General features: G+C 41.3%; 1 protein-coding gene across 17 annotated transcripts in view; it reads right to left on the bottom strand.

Moving 5' to 3' along the window:
* Window positions 1-24,021, bottom strand: part of Macf1 (microtubule actin crosslinking factor 1) — a 372,611-nt gene that overhangs the window by 190,965 nt on the left and 157,625 nt on the right. For 8 of the 17 annotated variants that reach the window (XM_090335123.1, XM_090335122.1, XM_090335130.1 and 5 more), the window contains exons 6-7: window positions 19,231-19,308; window positions 14,352-14,444 (exon numbers count right to left, since the gene is read on the bottom strand). In XM_090335123.1, the coding sequence (XP_090191249.1) occupies window positions 14,352-14,444; window positions 19,231-19,308 (171 nt within the window). Of the gene's footprint in view, window positions 1-3,359; window positions 4,514-14,351; window positions 14,445-19,230; window positions 19,309-21,816; window positions 21,913-24,021 lie in introns of those variants that run through there. The other 9 variants (XM_090335119.1, XM_090335121.1, XM_090335117.1 and 6 more) reach the window with 3 other exon arrangements.

The following is a 24,021-nucleotide window of genomic DNA, read 5'->3' on the forward strand; positions in this document are numbered from 1 at the left end:
GTACTGAGGAATCGAATTCAGGGCTTCATGCATGCTAGGCAAGCACTCTACCACTAAGCCACATTCCCAGTATAACACTATTTTTTTTAACATAGCATTATTGTTATACCTAAAAGAATTATTCTTTAGTAGTATTTTCGATTCAGCAAATTGTTTTGAAAAAAAGCAAAAAAGAAACCAAATATTTTCCTGAGCAAAGCCTTAACTCTCTTATTCCTCCAATAAGGTTTTCTTCTTATACCACAAAGTCAATATGAAAAAAAGAGTAACTACCGCTAGAATTAGAGGAGAGTGGGAAAGGGACACTTACAGACTGAAAATAATAAACCAATTCATCTCTTTCTTGTCATTTCTAATCCTCAACTGAAATTATAGAGATTATAGTACAGAGCCAAATTCTTCACCCAGTGGATCCACTAACAGTATGGGCGGAAAATTAGTGACAGGAGCCAAGATGGGAGAAAGAAGGAATTCTCAGTAATCGTCCTTGTTCATATGAGCCACGTTCTTATGAATACTGATAGCAGCTAGAAATAAGGAGTCCTGGAAGAAGGAACAGGCCAGAAAAATGCCTTCATCTGACAACAAAGTACAAGTGCTATTAGCCTGTTCTTTCTAGTTCTAAATCCTAGTCTACTTAGTATTCAGAAATATGTTTGTGACCTGGCCTTTGTGCTGCTGCTTGTTCATTAAATGTATCCTGACAAAGTTTCAACTGTGCCCAGAAAATAGAAAAACAGGCCATACTTGTCTTCTATCATCTAAACCTTCTACACATTAAGAACCAGAATCAGTTCCCATTTCTCAATATCCTGAAAAACATCAAAACCCCAATATAAGGGTATTTCTAACCATACACTCTAAACAATCATTACAAGAAGAGAAATAGTAATAAAGATGTCACTCTGTACCTTGAATTCTTTTCTGAAATGAGTTACTACTCTGCATATGAAAACAAAACAAGGGCCAGGTGCCAGTGGCTCACGCCTGTAATCCTAGCTACTCAGGAGACTGAAATTTGAGGACTGCAGTTCAAAACCAGCCTAGCTCAGATAGGAAAGTCACTCTCATCTCCAATTAACCACCAAAAGGTAGAAGTGAAGTTATAGCTCATGTGGTAGAACGCTATCCTTGGGAGAGAGTCCAAGGATAGTACCTAGCTCGGAGTTCAAATCCCAGAACTGGCCCAAAAGCAAAGAAAACCAAGACCCACCAAAACAACAAATCAAACAATCCGTACTACTGAGCAATGTTTAGGAAGGAGCTGGTATATTCTTCCTTGTACTTCAATTCTGCAGAGACCTCACACTCCAGGCAGTAGCTTGCTCTGAGTCTGTACCCACATTTACAAGAGCCTGCAGTGTCACAATATGCTACCCTCTGTTGTTCTGGCTGCTGCGATCTTCTGAATAACTGCAGGTAGGGGCCAGCTCCCTGAAGATACAGTTCCTGAAGATACTAAAAGGGTTTCAAGGCCCCTTGGCTTTAATGACGTTTTATTCTGAAAGATTTCACACTTATTTGAAGTTATCTTACACAGGAGAGTCAGTCCATGGTCTCATCAAATAATAAACAGAGGCTCACACCAGTTATCCACACTAAGACATGGCCACTAAGTGTTTCAGCCTTGACTACATCTGAGAGGGAAGGAGGATGCAGAAGCTGGCTACTTAAAAAATGTCATATAGCAATTTGACTCAAACACTCAACATCAAGTCTCATGCTGTGTGACCAGAGTATAAAGGATTCTCTCCATCAATCTTTTAAGACTTCACAAAATTGTGCAGTACCTTCCTTCCCAAATGTAGAGATCCAGCCTGTATAAAAATGTCATTGCTAACTAAAGTACATTATTTAGGGCTGATTTCTACCAAGAGTTGGTACTCTCAACTTTCGGAAAATCTCACTATCAGTTATGAGCAGGTACTTTATCTTATCATGACTTCACAATATTTGTTTTAATGATAGTGATACTGAAAGATAAACTAATTCAGTAGTTGATTTTATCCCAACTCCTCGACATTTACTCTAATGAAACGCAAACATTTATACACCTAGTTCCAGTACTCGTCTTCCTTTCCCACACTTGTGCATACACATTTATTTTTTATATAAGGACCATGTAGTTTCTTGACTATTCATATAACAGACATTTTTCCTACAAACTGTTGGCAGTCTCCAAACTCTAATAATACAGGACACTTAGTTGAACCTATCCATGGGTAAATCTATCCTCAGAAAATTTTAAGTGTAGACCAGCTTAATATACGTATCTGTCCTCAGCCTAGACCGTTGGTGATAAGCAGGCGTGCCACATTAAGAGCAGCCAAAAAGAGAGCCTTACTTCATCTTCTACCTCTTGCTGCCTTGAGATTCTCAAGTTTTTATTTCTTCTGCCACAAAACACAACATGCCAATGAAAATTTCTCGGCTAAGAATCTGGCAGAGTGGTTCAACCAGTGGGTGGCTAGCAAGTATGAGGCCAACTTCAAACCTTAGTACCACCCAAACCAAGTTATTTGGCCATAAGTGGGATAATAGCGTTCAACCACTGACATACCAAATGTTGTACCTCCCAGAATATCTTGCTATGTCCTTATCTCACGTGTTCAAATCTCTGAATTCTTGTCTCTTTCTGGATCCTTGTGAACAGGTACAGCAGCCACTACCTTATAAATAAAACATGCTAAAGCACTGAACAAGTTCAATCAAAAAACTTTCTAGTCAGGCAGCCCTAGTCTATTGCCCTTTCCCTGAAAGTAAGTCTGTCTGTGTGTCAGTCTCCATTCTCTCTGTATAACTGTATACCCCTACTCTAGTACTCCTCTCCTCTAATGCAAACATTGAATGTGTGCTGTCATTAGATGCACACCTACAGGAAAGGGATTGCATCAGATCTAGTAAGATTATCACCCTCCAGGGAGAACAAATATACCACACTGAAGACAGCTGTTTCACTTCACTTTCACTTCTTTAACAACCCTCACTTTTCCACATTCATTTCAGAAACTCGGCTAGGCTTTCCCCTACCCCTAAGCTATGCCACGTCTTGGAGCAGGTACAATTTAACAATAAGGGCTATCTAGCACTGCACCCCCACCAAATAGCTTCAGCAGTTAAGCTGCTTGGCTACCCAGAAGCTTGGAGTCCCCAGAGCCAACAAGACTTGGTTTCATACATCAAGGGATAGGCTTGAAATAGATTCTGCCTGCCAAGCCTAGCAGTCACTAACTCACAGTTTCTCCTGTACCAGGGTAAGTTTGAGAAGGATCCTTACTGATTATCACATTCTACTTCAAAGCACCTGGGGGCCAGGAATACAAATAGGGGGATGATTCATCCATGAATGTGCTACCCACCTCCTCCAGACCCCACAATGGGGTATGGCTTGCCTCCAAAGACAGAGTGCCATCCTCTTCTGAGAAGGGTGTGGAGCTTTTTTCAGGTGCCGTATCTTCAGGTTGGATCCCATTCAAGAGTAGCCTATCGCTACAGTAGCCAGATGAGGAGAGCAAAATGCTCACAGTCATGCCACTGACAGACAGATCACTCTGAGAAGCAGGCAGTCTGGAACTCTGGGGGGGCTGGCCCACGTGGGCAGGCTCTGTGTGCTCAGGCCCTCCCAACCGTTCAAGTACTGATGAAGGAACAGAATGTTGGACAGTGCAGGAATCTGTTGGAGGGGCACTGGAAATCCTCGTGATTTCTCCCCTCACACTCGGGTTCTCAGAAAGTTGGTCTTGATTTCTTATGTTGGAGGTATAGTCTGTCCTAGGCAAAGTGCTGCTTAGAAATCCAAGCCGAGTGCCTGCTTGCTCCACTGCAGTGGCTCCATGCAAAGGCAGCAGCACAGCCCTGCTGCTGCAGGATGCTGTCCTTGGAAATTCCACCAGTTGGCTCACTGACTTCTCACAGTTCCTTTCTGCTGGATTATCAAGCAGGTGAGCGATGACAGTCTTCCCCTCTTCCAGGGAATCCCAGGTCCCTCCAGCGACTGATGACTCATTCTCTAACAAAAGGTGAGCAGTCTGAACCTCTGCTTGGTATCTTTCCTTCACCTGCACAATCATTCCCTGATCCCCTACCCCTGATTTAGGGGCTGAGTCCTCAGGTAGCAAAACGAGTGAGGGAGGGCACTGGGCCCCTCCTACTCTGTCCTCCTTTCGGAGACTCACTGGTAACTTCCTTAAGGTTTCAGTCTCTTCAATGACTCCAGCTCCTTCAAGATGTTCTTCCTCATGCGATGCCTCTGGAGTAGGTATTTTCTTCCCCCTCCACTTCCTTTTGAACCGAACCCTTTTCTTAGGAGATATAGGAACCTTCTCAGGAACAGCTATTGACTCTTTCGGCTCCTTAACACAGCCCAGTGAATTTCCCATTTCTTTCCTCTCCTAATCTCCGCAAAAATGCAGCTAAGCCAGTCCTGGGATCCCAGAAGCCCCACCTCGGATTCATCAGATTCAAAGCACATTTAAAACCATGCACTATGCCGGCAATCCCTCCAATTCTTTCTCCCTCCCTCCCTCCCCGCCTCTGTCTCTTCCAGCCGCTGCTGTTTCAGACAGCCATCTTACAGGCTCAGAGCTGCAACAAGACAAATTCAAAGCATCTCACTGCAGTTCAGAAATCACTTGACCTAAAAGCAGACAGAAACCGGATTGGCTGCAGCTTCCTCTCTCCAAATATGAGGTAATTGGAGCACTGCCCTCAGTAACACAAACAGAACGCAAAAAAAGGAGCTAGAAACCCAAGGGGAGGAGGGAAATCAGGGAGGGTGAAGAGGAGAGAGGAAAATGTCAGAGTACATGCAAAAGGGAGGGGAAAGAAGAGAGGTAAGGTGGAGGAAGGAGAACAATATCAAAGAGGGAAGAAGCAAACCAGCTCAGCTGGCGCCAACCAGCAACAGGGAAGGGCTGAGGACAGCCAGAGCAGTAATTATGGCTCCCAATCTCCAAAATGAGATACATTTTAATTGTATAAAGATGTCCAAAGGAAAATATCCAGCAAAATATGTATGATTCTCAATTTTTTTCAGATCAAAATACAATTGCCTTAAATTTTAAATCTGAACAAAAGCCAGGCATTAACCCTCACATTAAAAAATGAAATACGTATAGCTTCCTATAGCATTTATTTTCCTCCTTCACTCTAATCTTCCCTACCCCCAAAAGAAAGAAAAGTAGAAGAAAAATCTGGAAAGCAGCTTTTTGAGTATATGTGAAAGCTCAATGGAAAGGATATTTCCAAATACAACAGAGAAACAAAGCAGGGTCTCCATACCAACAATATGGGACACAAATGTTCCACAGTGATTACTGATGATGCTATAATCTTTTCTATACTTGTTAAGCATTAAGCACTATAGGAGCTATGTACACGGATTATCTCATTGAACTCTGACAGCAACTATGTGAGGTCCAAATTACCAATTTACATTTTGCAGGTAAAGAATGTTGATTTTACACCGGGCTTGGTGGCTCACACTGTAATCCTAGCAACTCAGGAGGCTGAAATCTGAGAATCACAGGTGAAAGCCAGCCTGAGCACTAAAGACCATGAGACTCTTATCTCCAATTAATCACTAGAAAAGGGGACGTGGGGCTGTGGCTTGATGGGTAGGGCGGTAGCCTTGAGCTGAAGAGCTCAGGGACACTGTCCAGGCTCAGAGCAAGCCCCGTGATAAAAAAAAAAAAAGTTAATTTTACACAAGAGTAAACAACTAGTAAATTGCAATGCTAGACTAGATGTCAATTTCTATTTAAGTATTATTTTCTTCTTGAACTTAGGACCTGGGATTTATTTGCCAGTCCTAGGGCTTGAATTCAGGGCCTAAGCTCTGGCCTTGGACTTTCTCAAGGCTAGAACTCTGGCTAGAGTACCACTCCCAGCCTTTTCTATGTATGTGGTACCAAGGAATCAAACCTGGGTCTTTGGACATGCTAGGCAAGCACTCTATCCACTAGACCAAAATCTGGGCTTTTTTTATTCATGCTTGGTGCTCTACTATTTGAACCACAGCACCACTTCCAGCTTCCAATTGGTGGTCAATTGACGATAAAAATAGCATGGACTTTCCTGCCTAGGCTGCCTTCTGTGATCCTCAGATCTCAGTCTCCTGAGTAGGTAGGATTACAGACATGAGCCACCAGTACGACAAGACTTTTCATTTTCACAATATGTATGTCCCATTACCTTCTAACTACTTCAAGATGAAAATCTCTCCTTAGCTGCTTAAATGTCTAAATCTAAAATGGCAATTAGATTCTACACTGATCAACAGAGACAGCAGCTAATAGAGAGGGTAGGAGTGGAGAAAAAAGATGATAAAGTAAGAAAGACCCTAGTGGCCAGGAGTTTGGCCTAGTGGTTAAAGTGCTTGCCTAGCATGCATGAAGACCCAGGTTCGATTCCTCGGTACCACATACATAGATACAAGCCAGAAGTGGTACTGAGGCTCAAGAGGTAGAGCTCTAGCCTTGAGAAAGTCCAAGGACAGTGCTCAGGCCCTGAGCTCAAGCCCAGGACTGGCAAAAAAAAAAAAAAAAAAAAAAAAAAGGAAAGAAAGACCCTAGTGATTTTTACCAAAAAAAAAAAAAAAAAAAAAAAAAAGTATCAAACAAACAGGAAGGAAATCAGAACTAGATTTTGGGACTAAAAAAAAAAAACATCCTGTGTGAACAACAGGATTCCTCTACTGGGTATTTGCTTGTTTGTATGTTTGTTTATTGCTAGTTCTGGGGCTTGAACTCAGGGCCTGGGCACCGTCCTTGAGCTTTCTTAAGGCTAGCGCTCTGCCACTAAAGCCACAGTACCACTTCCAGCTTTTTTTGTGTATGTAATACTAAGTAATCGAACCCAGGGCTTTATACATGCTAGGCAAGCATTCTACCACTAGGTCACACTCCTGACCTACCCAATTTTTATAATGATATATTGCTGAATGATGTAGAAGAAAGTAAGTTATATATGACTAGGCATTGATAGCTCAATTCTGTAATCATGGCTACTCTGAAGGCTTATATCTGAGGATCCTAGTTTGAAGCCAGTGCTGGCAGAAGAGTCCATGAAACGCTTATCTTTGCTTAATCTATACCCCTCCCCCAGCGAAAAGTTTGAGCTGTGACTCAAGTAGTAACACTTAACCAAAAAAGCTTTTGGAGGGCCAGAAGTTTGGCCTAGTGGTAGAGTGCTTGCCTAGTATGCAAGAAGACACTGATTCGATTCCTTGGTACCATATACATAGAAAAAGTTGGAAGTGGTACTGTGGCTCAAGTAGTAGAGCTCTAGCCTTGCGAAAGCCCAAGGACAGTGTGCACATAGAACCTGAGTTCAAGCCCCAAATCAGCACACAAATGAGGTTAATGTTTCTTCACTATTGCACTTTGCTTGCTTGGTTTAGTTGTTAGTTTGATAGTCTACCACTTGAGCCATGCCTCCGGCTTGGCTTTTTTTTTTTTTTTTTTTTTTTTTTTTTTTTTGCCAGTCCTAGGCTTGAGCTCAGAGCCTGAGCACTGTCCTTGGACTTTCTCAAGGCTAGAGCTCTACCACTTGAGCCTCAGCACCACTTCCGGCTTTTTTCTATGTATGTGGTACCGAGGAATCGAACCCGGGTCTTCATGCATGCTAGGCAAGCACTTTAACCACTAGGCCAAACTCCCAGCCCCCCCTCCCCCCGGCTTGGCTTTTTATTGGTTATTTTGGAGTTAGATTCTCACAAACTTCTCTGCCCCAGGTGGCTCTGAACCAAGATTCTCTAGATCTAAGCTTCCCGAATAGCTAGTATTAAAAGCATGAAAAGGGACACTCAGCTTTCTCACATTTTTGTTTTTTTCTGAGACACGTTTTACTATATTGCCCAGACTGGCCTTGAACTTCTACCCTTAAAGGACCATTCTGTTGCAGCCTCTTGAGTTGCTGAAACTACAGGTATATACTACCATGCCTGGCAATAGCCATTTAATCTGTATCACACAGATCCAGATTATGCAGCAGAGAAAAGCAACTATCCAGGCTCTGTGTAAACACTGAAGACTTGTACCCAACCATTTCTGGAGACCTAAAACACACCCTTCACAGAAGAAAATTAGTAAGAAGTGTAAAGCACACACAACCCTTTCTAAAGCTGCCCTTTGCCTCCCAACTGCAGCAGGCAGGTGCTTTTCCCCTCAGCTATTTATGATTCGCTGCAAAGTTGCAATGCCATCTTATGACCATTATAAGCCATTGCAAGAAATGAGAGGAGAAATAACAGCAAATCACTTCATTAACAAACAACTTGACATTGCAACGTAAAGTTCTCTAGGTAGCCTTTCTTATGCAGCAAAGACAGAAACCAAGGAACTCTGAAAATACACCCCTCCAAGGCTTGAGCTTAAATTTCATTAATGAAATAAAAGTAAGCCAAATTTCTGAATTGATACTGGGAGGTGTTTAAAACAACATGCTACACAGTTTCTGAGGTGGGAATTTACAGATGTGAGCCTATTCTTTTCTTCAATATCTGCCAGTATCAAACACAGCAGACCCTAATTTCCTTCTGCTCCAGAGAGGAACTGGTCTAGGACAGGAACAGAGATTTTTAAGTTCAAATTCCCAGCTCAGTTAATAAACATGCTCAGTAACCCAACTAATTTACTAGGTAGACACCATTTCCTTACCTGCAAAGTGTAAGGGCTATAAAATGTCTTTCCTTCCCATTTATATCTGGAGCTAAATGTTATGAAACATCCTAATCCTAGTCTCAGGGATCCAAATACATTCTTTTGTCTGGGCTCTAAGGAAAGGAGATCCGTCCCAAGGTTTTTCATTCTTATGCTAACTCCTATAAGTTACTCCTACTGTTACTCTTGATCATAGAACTGTCTCTGGAGCTTCTCTCATCTAGCCTGCATTCTAAACACAGTCTACTGCTTCCAGAGAATCAGACCTTTGGCATCTACACATTCTTTACAACTTTCCTGTCAGCCTTTTCCAGTTAGCTGTTGCCCACAGTTTTCCCATATGGATGGGCAAGGTTAAAGAGTTTGGACATTCATTCATTCTTCATTCATTCATTCATTCATTTCACAACATGAATGGTACTTCATCTGTATTCCAAGCACTAAGTAAACAATAAAGGACACACAAATGTGAGTTTTTTTCTATATTTTTTTTGCTAGACTTACACTAGCAATTAACAAACAAGAGAGTTAGAAAATGAATTCTGTTACTATCTAACTCTAAAGAACTTCTAAGGACATGGTTCAAATGGTATTCACTTTGAAATAATGCAAATGATACACATAGTGTAAAATAAAACTGCAAAATTGCAATCCTTAAAAACTGAAAGTAAATAAAAACAAATGAATCTTATTGTTTATTGACTGTATCATTCAACAATAGAGAAATTATTTCAAATGGCTTAAAAATGTATTGACAAGGGCCGGGAGTTTGGCCTAGTGGTAGAGTGCTTGCCTAGCATGCACGAAGACCCGGGTTCGATTTCTCGGTACCACATACATAGAAAAAAGCTGGAAGTGGTGCTGAGGCTCAAGTGGTAGAGCTCTAGCCTTGAGAAAGTCCAAGGACAGTGCTCAGGCCCTAAGCCCAAGCCCAAGACTGGCAAAAAAAAAAAAAAAATATATATATATATATATATATATATAAATGTATTGACAAAAAGCTGTAACAAAATTGCAAACTACAAAGTGATAATTTGTTAATAATAAAACTGATATTATTAGCTCAATTTATATCCACTTCATAAATACCATAGGAAATATATGATTATTTATATATGGGAATACTTTGCATTTCTGTTGTTAAGGTCAAGAAAAAATAATAAAGAAGTCAAAAATGAATCCTATAACCTTTTTGTTTTGGGGAGGTCAGTCCTGGGGTTTGAACTCAGAGCCTGGGCACTGTCCATGAGCTTTCGTTTTGCCTTTTTTTTTTTTTTGCCAGTCACAGGGCTTGAACTCAGGATCTGAGCACTGTCCTTGGGCTTTCTCAAGGCTAGAGCTCTACCACTTGAGCCTCAGCACCACTTCTGGCTTTTTCTATATATGTAGTACCAAGGAATAGAACCCAAGTCTTTGTGCATGCTAGGCAAGCACTCTTACCACTAGGCCAAACTCCTGGTCCCGTCCTTGAGTTTTTGAAAAACTAGTTTTCTACTATTCAAGCCACAATACCACTTCTAGCTTTTTCTGTGTATGTGGTACCAATGAATGAATCCAAGGCTTCATGAATGCTAGGCAAGCACTCTACCACTAGCTCACACTCTCAGCCCAAGAACCTAAATTTGAATCAGGCAAATCAATATAAATTCTGAAAAAAAAAAAAAAGATAAACACACTACATTGTAGCTCCATAGATAAAGTCTAGAAACAATAAGCAACCCTCCTACATTGAGACTGTGGTTAAAAAAAAAAAGAGAATTAGTTCCTTACAAGAAACAGAATTTCAGGACCTAGACAACAAAGAGTCTTTTACATACAAGAATAAAAGAAACTGTTGGGCGCTTGTGGCTCATGACTGTAATCCTGGCTACTCATGAGGCTGAGAACTGACAATTGTGAAGTTAATAAAGACTAATCTCAAATTAACCACTAAAAAGCTGGAAGTGGAGCTGTGGCTCAAGTGATAGAATGCCAGCCTTGAGAAAATAAAGCTAAGGGATGGCACCCAGGCCCTGAAGTTCAAATCCTAGTACTGGCACACATACATCATCAGATACTGGGGTCAAGTCAAAGGCCTCAGAGTTAACTTGAAAGACTAACATCGGCCAAAGATGTAGCTATATAGCTCATGCCTGTAATTCCAGCTACTCAAGAGGCTGAGATCTGAGGATTGCAGGTCAAAGCCAGCCCAGGCACAAAAGTACCTGAAACTTTTTTTTTTGCCAGTCCTGGGGCTTGAACACTGTCCTTTGGCTTTCAAGGCTAGAGCTCTACCACTTGCACCACAGCACCACTTCTGGCTTTTTCTATGTATGTGGTACTGAGAAATCAAACCTAGGTCTTCTTGCATACTATGCCAAACTCTCAGCCCCAGTGAGACTCCAAGAGTCTCCAAGTAACCACCAGAAAACTGGAAGTGAGCTGAAGAGCTCAGGAACAGCACCCGGGCCCAGAGTTCAAGACCCACAACAGACCAAAAGGCGGAGGGGGGGGGGGAAGAAGCCACTTAGGAGAACCTTAGGGAGCTAACTAATTATTCTTAAGTTGGTAGAGGGAAATATGTGAACATTTACTAGTTATTAGGAACTATCCCTTGGGATGGTTAATGAGGTGAATTCCTTACAGATATATTCTAACTAGATAATGAAGAACGATTTAATAGAATTTGAATATCATCATTTCACAACCTCTAATAAAACAATGGAACTAACAATCAGTAATTAATGAAACTCTTAGATCAACCACTAACAGGGATATAGAATAGATGGAGCAGGCTGATGTCCTAACTAAAGGCATGGCATATATATGTCCATCCTCATGTACAGCAATAAAAGTGCACAACACAACATCAGTATCTTTGCAAAAAAAATTTAAACTGAATATGACTGAACCTTGGGTCTAGATGTAAACCACCAATTTCTGGGCAATACGATGCAAGGGAAGGACATCACTGCTGGAAGCCATCTCAGCGGTGCCACTGGCATCTTAATAAATAATCTAAGATAAAAGACCTACAGGGAGAGCAGAATTTAATCCAATATAAACACCTTGTTTGGAAAATCCAAAACAACTTTTTCTTTTTCTTTCTGCAAGTCCTGGGGCTTAAAATCAAGGCTTGGACACTGTTCCCAAACTTCTTTTGCTCAAGGATAGCACAGTGCTACTTCCAGCTTTTTCTGTGTATGTGGTACTGAGGACTCAAACCCAGGGCTTCATGCAGCTATGCCTAGCACTCTACCAGTAAGCCACATTTCCAGCCCATCCAAAACAACTATTTTTAAAGTAAGATAATTAGGATCATCTGAACATTGATTAGACAGTTGACGGTTTTACAAAAAAAGAATTAACTTTTTCTGTAATGCTGAGGATCAAATCAAAAGTATTCATTTTTAAGATGTGATACTATGATCTGTTTAAAGAGCCTGTATCTTTCAAAGCTACTATATGGGGTCCTTTATTTCCTTCAAAATAACCACCTGAGATTTGAGAACAGGAATAGGATATAGGTGAAAAGACATTTAACTAGGTAGGCAAGGTGGCTCACACCTGTAATCCTAGCTACAGAGGAAGCTGAGATCTGAGGATCTTGGTTCAAAGCCAGCCTGGGGAACTAAAAACTGTGAGATGCTTATCTCCAATTAATCACTAGAAAAGGGGAAGTAGGGCTGTAACTCAAGTAGTACAGTGCTAGCCCCGAGCTGAAGAGCTCAGGGACATGGCCCAGAGTTCAGCACCTTGACCCACAAAAAAAGACATTTAACTATTAATAATTAATAATTGAGTTATATGAAAGCTATATGGTAATTTTTCATACTATTTTTCTACTTTTATGAATGTTTGAATGTTTTCAATACTATATAAATTTTTAGAAAATTTTTGCCAGCTGGAGATGGATCTCAGGGCCTCAGGCATGTTGGGCAAGCCTCATTACTACTGAGTTACATCTCCAGCCCCATAACACATTTTTAAACAGAGACAAATATTTTCCTTGCTGCTTATGTCACAGTAAAGTTTTGTTGTTCTTATTGTTTGTTTTGTTTTGCTTTTGCACCAGCACCACAGGGGCTTCAACTTCACCTAATGCTCTTGTTTGGCTTTTTTGCTCAAGACTAAGAGCTCTCTCACTCAAGTCATACCTCCAGTTCTGGTTAATTGAAGGTAAGAGTCTTGCAGTTTTGTCTCCCTATCCTGATTTTCCAACCTCAGTCCTCAGATCTGAGCCTCTTGGGTAGCTAGGATAGGTAAGTGGGGATTACAAACACCTGGCTTCCAGTAGTTTTAACTAACTTATCCAATTTTCATTCTATAACCCCCTAAAGTTGTGGGCCAAAAATCAAAGAAAAAAATTCTGTTAAACAACAACAACCAGGGCTAGAGTTTGGCCTAGTGGTAGAGTGCTTGCCTAATATGCATGAAGACCTGGGTTCGATTCCTCGGTAGCACATACATAGAAAAAAAGCCAGAAGTAGTGCTCAGGGTCAAGTGGTAGAGCTCTAGCTTTGAGAAAGTACAAGGACAGTGCTCCTCAGCACTCATGCACTTTGTGCACGCTAGGCAAGCACCCTACCACTAGACCAAACTCCCAGCCCAACCCTGAGTTCTATCCCTAGTACTGTAAACAAACAAACCAAACCCTTTTCTCTGTTGGTTAAGAGCTCCAAAGGAGTAACTCTAGTCCCACATGGAGGGGCATCATAAAGGGTATGCTGACCAGTTCGTACTCCTTGTTATCCCTATACTTACCGCTAGCTCAAGACACCCTGTGGTCCCACAAAAAATATATGTTACCTCTACATAGCCCAAACCCACCCCATGCTTCAGAGTGTCAGTGCTGGTTCCAAACCAGAGTTGCAAGAAACAAGCATGCATTCTTAGCATTTTCTCAGGGTCTTAGGAATCCCGAAACACCTGCTGTTCTGTTTTCAAACAGAAGGTGGTGCTAACTCTCTAGACAGGATGTCACCTTGACTTCACCCTTAAAGTCAGTACCTTCAATTATTACACAGTTATAGCCTTCTTTTCCCACCTACTGAATCCATCAGTCTAGTGGGAGGCAATTGAGTAATGGAGAACAATCTGAAAAATAGATCTGTTTGGCTGTGCTAAAAGTGTTATGAAAAAAATCAGTCTTTTAAATAAAAATAGAACTGTTCCAATAACAACCCAGACTTTAAAATCATTTTCATTTTAGGAAGGAGGTGCAATGGGAAGGCCATGTAACCATGTGAACTCTTCAAGATGGCACCACTTTCAAGTGTAATACGGGTGCTAACAGCCTGTGCTTAATCACATATGCAAATCAAGCTACCAAGCTATTTCTTTCCGTATCACTCAGATGAGGAAAAGCAGGTTATCAATCTCATGTTACCCTTCCAAACCATCAAAACCAGCATCTCTTCCTACATTTCATCCTAAAAAGACCAGTTTTGATTTAGCTGAGCAAATAGACTTTATCAGACTGTCAAGGACAGGATCAAATCACAACCAGGAAAAAAAAAATTCCCTCTAATTTGTTATGCAAATAACTAAGAAGTTCTGAAATTATGATACAACAGTTTATCTCCAGACCAATGTGAATTTTTCCTACCAACTCTCAGCCATTCTACCAAATAGAGAGAAGGTTCAAATTCTGCTTAGGAGAAGTAGTGCTACTTTCCAGAACACAGGAGTCCCAAACATCATAGACCCTACCTGGAAATGTAAGATGATGGTCCAGATCAGGCCCAGAGTTAGCTTGGGGTTGCCATCTGTAATGTCATCATTCCGAATATTCACTAGCTTCACCTGAAAAAGGAAAGAAAGCCAGTTTTCAAACTCTAGAACATTCTGTTTTGATTTGATGTTTACATGCTTTTATTATTTACATACAGTTAAATTAATTTTCTTGTCTAGTTCTATGAATTCCAGCACATAAAACAGTTCCATCACCCTAAAAAGGTACTCTGTATTGTACCCATGTTAATAGTCAAACCCGGCTCTACTACTAGCTCCCAGCAACTATTGATTTGCTCCTGGTTTTTTGTTTCACTTTGTTCCAGAATATCAAGTAAGTGAAAATACACAGCATGCAAACTTTGGAACTGGGTTGTTGTTTCTAATTCAGCTTAATAGCCTAGAGATTTGCAACCAAGTTCTCTGATGAATCAAGCTCCTTTTTATGCTAGCTATGCTATCTATTGTATAGATAGGTTTACTACTCTGTGTCCATGCATTCATCCACTGAAGGATATGTGGACTGTTTCTAGTTTGAAACAATTATGAATAAAGCTCCTACATTCATGTGTAGGCTATGCATGAGCATGTTTTCATTTCTGTAGAGTCAATTTCTGGGAGTGACCTTATTAGATCATATGATGTATGTTTAGCTTTACAAAAACTTCCAAATGATTTTCTCAAGTTGTGCCATTTTGTATTTCTACCAGCAACCTTGCAAATATACGGCATTGTCAGTTACTTTTATTTATTTTTGGTGTGGGTCCTGGGGCTTGAACTCACAGTCTGGGTGATGTCCTTGACTTGAAGGCAAGCATTGCATCACTTAAGCCACACTCCAATTCCAGATTTTTGGTGGTTAGTAGGAGAGTCTTATGAACTTTCCTGCCCAGGATGGCTTCAAACCATAATCCTCACACCTCAGGCTCCACAGTACCTGGGATTACAAGTGTGAGCCACCAGTGCCTGGCCAGATACTTTTTAAAATTAACTCATAAGAGTACTGACTTTTTATTTTGTCTTCTGAAGTTGAGATTCATCTTCTCCCTCATCTATGATTTTCTTCTTTGTCACAGATATTCCTCAGGCCCTGCTATGCCTCCCATCCCTGCTTTACTCCTAACTTACCATAAGAACACAATGGGCAAAGACATATACATATAAGGCTTCTCTTCCCCTAAGGTGAGCAACTATCCTCAGGAGTTTCCTGGGATATGGGATTTTAAAATTAGTAGTGTCCCCAGAGACCATCCTTCCTCGAACCTATTAGCTTCTCCTGTCATATTCTCAGAGCTCGTGTTCAACTGAAGACAGATGGGAAAAGCAAGTCATTCTTCTCTATCTCTTTCACTGCACTCTTGTGATCTCCCACAGAGAAGTCTTGCTTCCTCCTTACCCTAATGACCAGTTGGGTAAATTCTTGCCTTTTCTACACATAACTCAGCCTCATCTTATACTGGAAGTGAGGGTGGAGGTAGGAGAACCTGTCCTTCCAGCTTAGAAATTTAGTTGCTCTAGTCACTAGTTACTAACCAATATTCTGGGTAGGGCTGGGCATTGGTGGCTCTTGTCTATAATCCTCCTAGTTACTCCAGAGACTGAGATCTGAGGATCCCAGGCAGGAAAGTCTGTGAGACTCTTAGCTCTAATTAACCACCAGAAAACCTGAAGTAGAGCTGTGACTCAAAGTGGTAGGGTACTAGCCTTGAGAAAAAGAGCTCAGGGACAGCGCCCATGCCAAGTTCATGCCCCAGAACAGATTAAAACAACAAAGAATTGGTGGATGGGCAGCACCAGCCAAATCTGTGCCTCTATCAATTGTTTCTTGCTGACCTCCATAACTTACTCTTATTCTCTTTTCTTTCTTCTTTGTCTGCTTTCTTAGCCATTTTTAAACATTCTTGTTGATGACCCTATCACCCTATCTGTATAGTTTTCCTGCCTTCTCAATTCTAAAGACGATTCTACTGTATAACTGCAACTTGAGTTACTGGGAGATGCTCTGGAGCTCCTTCCTCCCTGTATTATCTGAATCCATGGTTCTTGTTAACATTTTCATTCAGTCATAGTAATCATGCCTACTCTTTGTCCCTGTTTGCACTTGCAGCTGATCAATTCTTCTCAATTTAACTTGTCCATTAAAGTGTCCCTTGAGACTCCTCTAACTCCGCTCACTGACATTTCAATGCTGCTTCCTTAGCAACCAAAACACTCCAGTGGCATCCACTTCTACCACTCTTCCATTAATTTATTCCAACAAGTATTTATTAAATGCAATTGTGAAGCTGGGTGCGATGGCTCACGCCTGTAATCCTAGCTACTCAGGAGGCTGAGATCTGAGGATCAAGGTTCAAACCCAGCCCAGGCACTAAAGAACCTGAGATTCTTATCTCCAATTAACTTCTAGGAAATGGGAAGTAAGGAGGCAGAGTAGGGCAGTAGCCATGAGCTGAAGAGCTCAGGGACAACATCCAGGGGTAGAATGGCAGCCAAGAGCAGAAGAGTTCAGGGACAGTGCCCAGGCTAAGTTCAATGTTGTTAGGTCATGCTCACTGTCTCACAGAACCTACAGTACATCAGAGCAAATAAATAAATGTTACATTAGAAAATGACTATGAAAGCTCAGAGAAAGACAATTTCCCAAGTTAACAAGAATTGTTGGGGCCGGGAGTTTGGCCTAGTGGTTAAAGTGCTTGCCTAGCATGCATGAAGACCCGGGTTCAATTCCTTGGTACCACATACATTAAAAAAAAAAGCCGGAAGTGGTGCTGAGGCTCAAGTGGTAGAGCTCTAGCCTTGAGAAAGTCCAAGGACAGTGCTCAGGCCCTGAGCTCAAGCCCAGGACTGGCAAAAAAAAAAAAGTATTGTTGACTCCAAAAATACATACTGTGTAATGTCATGTTGACCCTTACTGTTGCTTGGCAACCCTAGCTACACTAACATTCTCTACAGCTCACTCTTAGAAGATGGACCTCTCACTTCCTCTCCATATTGCTTTCTCCATACCATAAACTATCTCTCTATCTTTGCCCCTCCTTCTGCCCTTTTTCCTATGTTTCAGAATAAGAATTTTCCTTTTCCTTTTAAAGGCAACCTACCAATTGTGCTCTGGCCCTTATCCCCCAATCCCTGGTTCCATCATTGGGGGGGAGTGGGAGGAAGGAAGGTATGGAAAAACCAGCATGGTCAGTGAGAAGATCACTAGCCCACATGTCAGGAGAACTGACTTAAAAAATCCCAGCTCCCTTCTAACTTGTATAGTTGAAGGAAGTAATTTCAGCCAAGCTGTGGTTTTGTTATATCTAAAATACTGATTAATATGGACTACTAGATCTCCATAGTATCTTCTAAAGTGAACATTCTTATGATCTTGGGACTCCTTATGTTGATTTTCAATTTTATTCTCTTTACTGCTTCTCCCTTCTTGTGTTTAAAAGGATCTTCTTGACAGGTTGCTGGTGGCTCATGCCTATAATTCTAACTATTCAGGAGTCTGAGATCAGATGATTGAGGTTCAAAGCCAGTCTGAGCAAAAAAGTCTGTGAAACTCCATCTCCAATTAACTAACAAAGCTAAGCTGAGATTGGGAGGAGATGGGGGAGGAAAATGAGGACAAAAACATGAGAAGGGGTATTCATGTGTGAGAAGTAATACACCTATCTGGCGATGTAACTATAACCCCTCTATACAATACAAATAATTTTTTTAAAGCTAAGCTGGAGGCATGGATCAAGCAGTAGAGTGCCAGGTGCCAGTAAGCTGAGCAAGAAACTCTGAGTTTAAGCTCTATTACTGGCCCCCCAAGTCCTATCTTCCTTATCTATGGAAATAATAAGTCCCCTGCTTCCATTTAGGTCTACTATATTCCAAATGTTCTTAAAACTGTCCTCTTACTTAGGCATGGTGGTCCCAGCACTCAAAAAAACTGAGGCTAGAAGGCTGTAAATGTGAGGCCAGCTAGGGCTACACATAAAACTTTGTCCCCAAATAATAAACTACTTATTAATTAAAAAAAAAAAAAAACGGAAAGCAAGGTGCTGGAGGCTTACACCTATAATCCTAGTTCACACCAGTAACCCTAGCTACTCAGGAGGCTGAGATCTGAGGATCACAGTTCAAAGCTAACCCAGGTAGGAAAGTCCATGAGATTCCACCTAGTCACCAGAAAATTAGAAACGGAGCTATGGCTCAAAGAGGTAAAAAGCTAAGCTTGAGCAAAAAGAACTCATGAATAGGGCCATGAATGTAACCTAGTAGTAGTGTCTGCCTAGCATGCACGAAGCCCTGGGTTCAATTCCGCGGTACCACGTACACAAAAAAGGCCAGAAGTGGTGCTGTGGCTCAAGTGGTCAAGTGCTACCCTTAAGAAAGCTCAAGGAGAGCTCCCAGGCCCCAGATTCAAGCCCCACAACCAACCAAAATACAAACAAAAAACTGTTCTTTTAAGTTACCATGTTGTGAACTAGTGATGTAGCTCAGTGGTATAGTGCTTGCCTAGGGAGCCTGAGGTTTGATCCCTAGCACCACGAAACAAGTCACCTCTGAAGAACAGCTAGAATCTTTTCTCAGACCTGCCACCCAGGTGTCTAGTACTCCAGAATACAACCTTATTGCATCTTCATAAAACTGCAGCATTTTGCATTTTGTGGGGAACTATGGTCAGTCTAACAGTTTTCATCTTAGCACTTTATTCATAAATACCAAGGAGGCCATAAGTTTTTGAAAACATTACCAATTGAGCTGGTCAGATTTAGTAACTACTGAGAGCTTTATTGTAAGTAAGGACATAAAAGCATCCTGACACAGGATCCAAACGTCAACATTTTCCACTAAAATAGAAAAAACTCGATGGTCTTACCTGTCGCTGTTTTAGGAAGTCTAGGGCAATCTGCACATTCTGCAGCCTATGAAAACGCATCCTGCCCTTCTCCCGAGGCTGCAAAGGAGAAAACAAATGCTAACTTTAGATATACCAATTTACACATGTCCTTTCCTCTTTTATTTCAAGGATTAAAAGACAACACAAAAATTCCTCATGGCTGAAGCCAAGCATGGAGCATTACATAAAGCACCCTTAAAAGCAGGGTCTACATGTGTTTCATTAGGTTCTCTACAGCCCCCAAATGCCTTGTGCACCACTCTGCATCCCACAAACACATGTTATTTGGGCACCAATGCTCAATCAGTATCATGACTTCTCCATTGTGGTCTTCCATAGCATGTGGTAGAGCTTGATTCTAGATGTGAGATTAATGGGAATACAGACTGTCTCTATAGCTTCTAAAATCACAGTTAAAAGGTAGAAAGCCCAAAGGACACACTGTGCAATAATCGACAGAGGCAACCTTATTACCATCATGACCTTAGTAGTTTAACAAGAGTTACCCAGTTTCTAACTACAGAGATGAGGTGCTGCTCAAGCTCAAGAAAAGTGGGGGAAAAAATCCACAACAGAAGGCAAAAATCAGAAGTACCTAATCTCTCATGGAGATGAGTGTCCCTGTAGGAAAGCCACCAGTTATCCCAGAATAAAATAATTACTCCAGAGAAAGTTTTCTTCTATCATTTCATCCTTTATGTCACACAACCTAAGAGACAGACGCTGTCTCTAACTAGTCCCTCTGGTTCCTTGTACAAGACTTCAGTATTAAAGTATTATCTATAAGAAAGTGAAAAGTCTATTTGTCTTGCTAGTAGTACTGAAATAGCTAACTGCTTCTGGAATTTTTGTCTATTTATTTTTCACAGTTTTTAATCTATTTTTAATTTTTTGTTGGTTGTGGGGCTTGAACTCTGGGCCTGGGCACTGTCCCTGAGCTCTTCAGCTCAAGGCTCCCACCCTACCCCTTGAGCCACAGTACCACTTCCAGTTTTCTGGTGGATAACTGGAGATAAGAGTCTCCCAGACTTTCACGCCTGGGCTGGCTCTGATCCATGATCCTTAGATCTCAGCCTCCTGAGTAGCTAGGATTGTAGGTGTGAGCCACGAGTGCCTGGCTCCCAAGTTTTTATTTTACTAAACTTGGACTTAAATATCTCTCACTCGATTATATTTAGTTTTTTTGTAAACATCAAATTTGTACTAATTAAAGACTGGAAAAATATAAGGTAGTGCTATCTAAATTAAATGAGCACTACTACAGGTTAAAACAATCAGAAAGTAGTAACCCCAGAAAATGGAGAAATAAAGGAGGGGAACATTTCTCTGAGCATCCTTCAACTCTTCTAAGCAATATTATCCAGACAGAATATTCTATCAGGATGCTGAGATTTCTCTGAGCAATAGGATAACTTGTTAGGTCAAAGGCTTAGAAAAAAAATCAAATTTTAAAAGGTTTAGAAAAATCATTTTTAGCAGTTATTTCAACTAAACTAATTGTGAATGTGGTTTATAGGAGGACAGATCTATAAAACAGGATTCTAAAGCAATGGGATGGAGGACCAATGAGGTGAAGCTATGACTTTAAGGGGAGAGGGGAGTCTGGCACTGGTGGCTTAAGCCTACAATTCTAACTACTCAGGAGATTCAAAAGCCAGCCTGGGCAGGAAAGACCATGAGACTCTTCAACTAACCACCAAAAAGCCACAAGTGGAGCTATGGATCAAGTAGTAGAATCTTGAGTAAAAAAAGTTTAGGGACAGGTCTCAGAACCTGAGTTCAAGTCCAACACCAGTATAAAAAGAGAAAGAATGGGGTGAGAGGGGAGACAGAAGGAGGGAGAACCAGGTTATAGGGAGAGATATCATCAATCCCCTGCTTATTCAGAAAGATTATAGAAAAAATTTAGATATAATATATAGGTATAATACTACATAGATATAATTAAGGGCCTCTAAAGAGAAAGTAATCTTCTTACACATACTAACTTTATTTCTAATGTGCCCTCCATCAAAAACAAACAACTTCAGAACATGCAAGTTATATCTCTAGCCTCTACAGCAATTAGAGAGATTATTCAGAGTATCTTCATGCAGTGAGTTTGCAAACATCAGGCTGTTTTGAATACAAATCACAGGTGCAAGGTGAGAACCCTGAGCCAGAGAGGTATATACAAAGTACCAGTTAGTCTGGACTGTGAAGCTGTGAGCAATCAACAGTCATGCTGTCAGCTAAACTATCCACAGTTCTGCAATCTGCACTCAAACAACACAACAGGGAACCAGAAAGCCATGGGTCTCCAGGTCACAAAGAGTCTTGGCACCATGATTTTTTTGTGTCAACCATTCTCAGATAAACAAAACAATTCCCACTCTAAGGTCATATAGCAGTGGCAAGGGGCACAATTAGTTTTAACCACTTTCTTTGGGATCCATATTCCCAGGTGGAAAGGATGAAGGCAATTGGTGACTGAACTACTTGGAGACCTAGAGACCCATGCCTCACTCATGTCCCTAAAGTGTCAGCAGTGCCAGCTGGGATGCTGGCATCCCCAGGAGGACCTACTACATCATCATCATCTTCCTCCTCCTGATCCTCGCTGTTTGTATGGCGCCAGGAGGGCATGCTCACCAGACGGAGGGTCTTCAGCCCTGCTGGCTCCTTTAGTCACCAACCAAGGCAAAGACACAACAAAGGAATAGGCAATTCACAAGACAAAGATGAGATGGAAATGAATGCATTATTTTTTAAAAGGTGAAAATAAAAAACAAAATTACTCTCCCACCTCCAAAAAGAGACACAAAACCAAATAAAAATTAAAGCAGATGGTCACATGGAACACTTCGTATGCTGAAACACATTTTGAGAAACCACCCAAAGAGATTCTCTGGTTTTGTGACTCCACTAAGGGAGAAATGTATCATGAGATGAACATTTAAAAGGTTTCCAGAGGAAATTAGATGCAGTATTTTTACCCAGTTCTGTAAACAATGTCACCAAAAATAATCACGCTTCAATATAAAATCACTACCAGTTAATCAAATATCAACACCCTCAATGCTCAAAACATCATTTTAAATGCTGAAGAATAACATTTAGCATAGTGAAAATAAAATTTTGATGATTTAAAATAAAATAAAATTTAAGCTGGGCACAGTGGCTCTCATCTGTAATCCTAGCTACTCAGGAGGCTGAGATCTGAGGATCATGGCTCAAAGCCAGCCAGGGCACTGAAGTCCAGGAGACTCTTCAATTAACCACCAGAAAACCAGAAGTGGCACTGTGGCTCCAGGGGTAGCGTGTTAGCCTTGAGCTGAAGAGCTCAGGGACAAGGCCCAGGTTTAGAATTCAAGTACCACAACGCCAAAAACAAACAAACAAACAAACAAATAAATAAGGCCAGGTGCCATGGCTCGTGCCTGTAATCCTAGCTACTCAGGAGGATGAGATCTGAGGATCAAGGTTCAAAGCCAGCCCAGGCACAAAAGACTGAGAGATTATTATCTCCAACTAACCTCTAAAAAAACGGGAAGTAGGGCTTTGCTGAAGGGGTAGGGAGGTAGCCCTGAGCTGAAGCGCTCAGGGACAGCACGCACGCAGGCCCAGGGGTAGGTGGGAAGCCTTGAGCCGAAAAGCTCAGGAACAGCACCCAAACTGAGTTCAAGCCCCATGACCCAATAAATAAATAGTAAAATTAAAAAAAAAATTTTTTTTAATTCTGATGACTAGCCGGGCGTAGTGGCTCTTAGCTACTCGGTAGGCTGAGATTGGAGGATCAAGGTTCAAAGCCAGCCAGGGCACAAAAGGACCTGAGAGGGCCGGGAGTTTGGCCTAGTGGTTAAAGTGCTTGCCTAGCATGCATGAAGACCCGGGTTCAATTCCTTGGTACCACATACATAGAAAAAAGCGGGAAGTGGTGCTGAGGCTCAAGTGGTAGAGCTCTATCCTTGAGAAAGTCCAAGGACAGTGCTCAGGCCCTGAGCTCAAGCCCAGGACTGGCAAAAAAAAAAAAAAAAAAAAAAAAAAAAAAGGACCTGAGACTCTTATCTCCAATTAACTGCTAGAAAACAGGAAGTGGGGCTTGGCTCAAGGGTAGGGCAGTTAGCCTTGAGCTCAAGAGCTCTGAGATAGTGCCCAGGCTGGCCGAGTTCAAGCCACATGATACACACATACACATACACATACATACATACACACACACACACACACACACACACACACACACACACACACACACACAAATTCTGATAACTTACTAGATTTATGAATGAAGACCTGAGAAAAACTGGGAAATACATGTATTACTTATGTTAATAAAAGCTTCTGAGCCAGGCGAGGGTGGCTCATTCCTATAATCCTAGCTACTTAGGAGGTTGAGAGCTGGGGATCACAGTTCAAAGCTAGCCCAGGAAGGAGACTCTTATCTCCAATTAGATTCCAAAAAAGCTGGACATGGAGCTGTAGCTCAAGTGGCAGAGTGCTAGCCTTGAGCAAAAAAGTTAAGGGATAGTGGCCAGGTCCCGAGTTCAAGCCCCAGTACTGGCACCAAAAAACACAAAAAAAAAGTTTGTCAATTTTTGCCCTATAAAACTAACTACCCTGTAAAATTAAAAAAAAAAAAAAAGATATGAAACCCAAATAAAAGGCTGAGGAAGAGCCAAGCCCAATCCAAGAATGAACCAAGTATCACTTTAGTGGTGAATTCTAATGAGCAAATTAGTGCTCTTTAGGCACAACAAACAATGACTAAGAATCCATCAAAGGCAGTGA

Source organism: Megascapheus bottae, chromosome 6 (genome assembly GCF_031878675.1).
Source record: "Megascapheus bottae isolate mThoBot1 chromosome 6, mThoBot2.hap1, whole genome shotgun sequence".
NCBI lineage: Eukaryota > Metazoa > Chordata > Mammalia > Rodentia > Geomyidae > Megascapheus > Megascapheus bottae.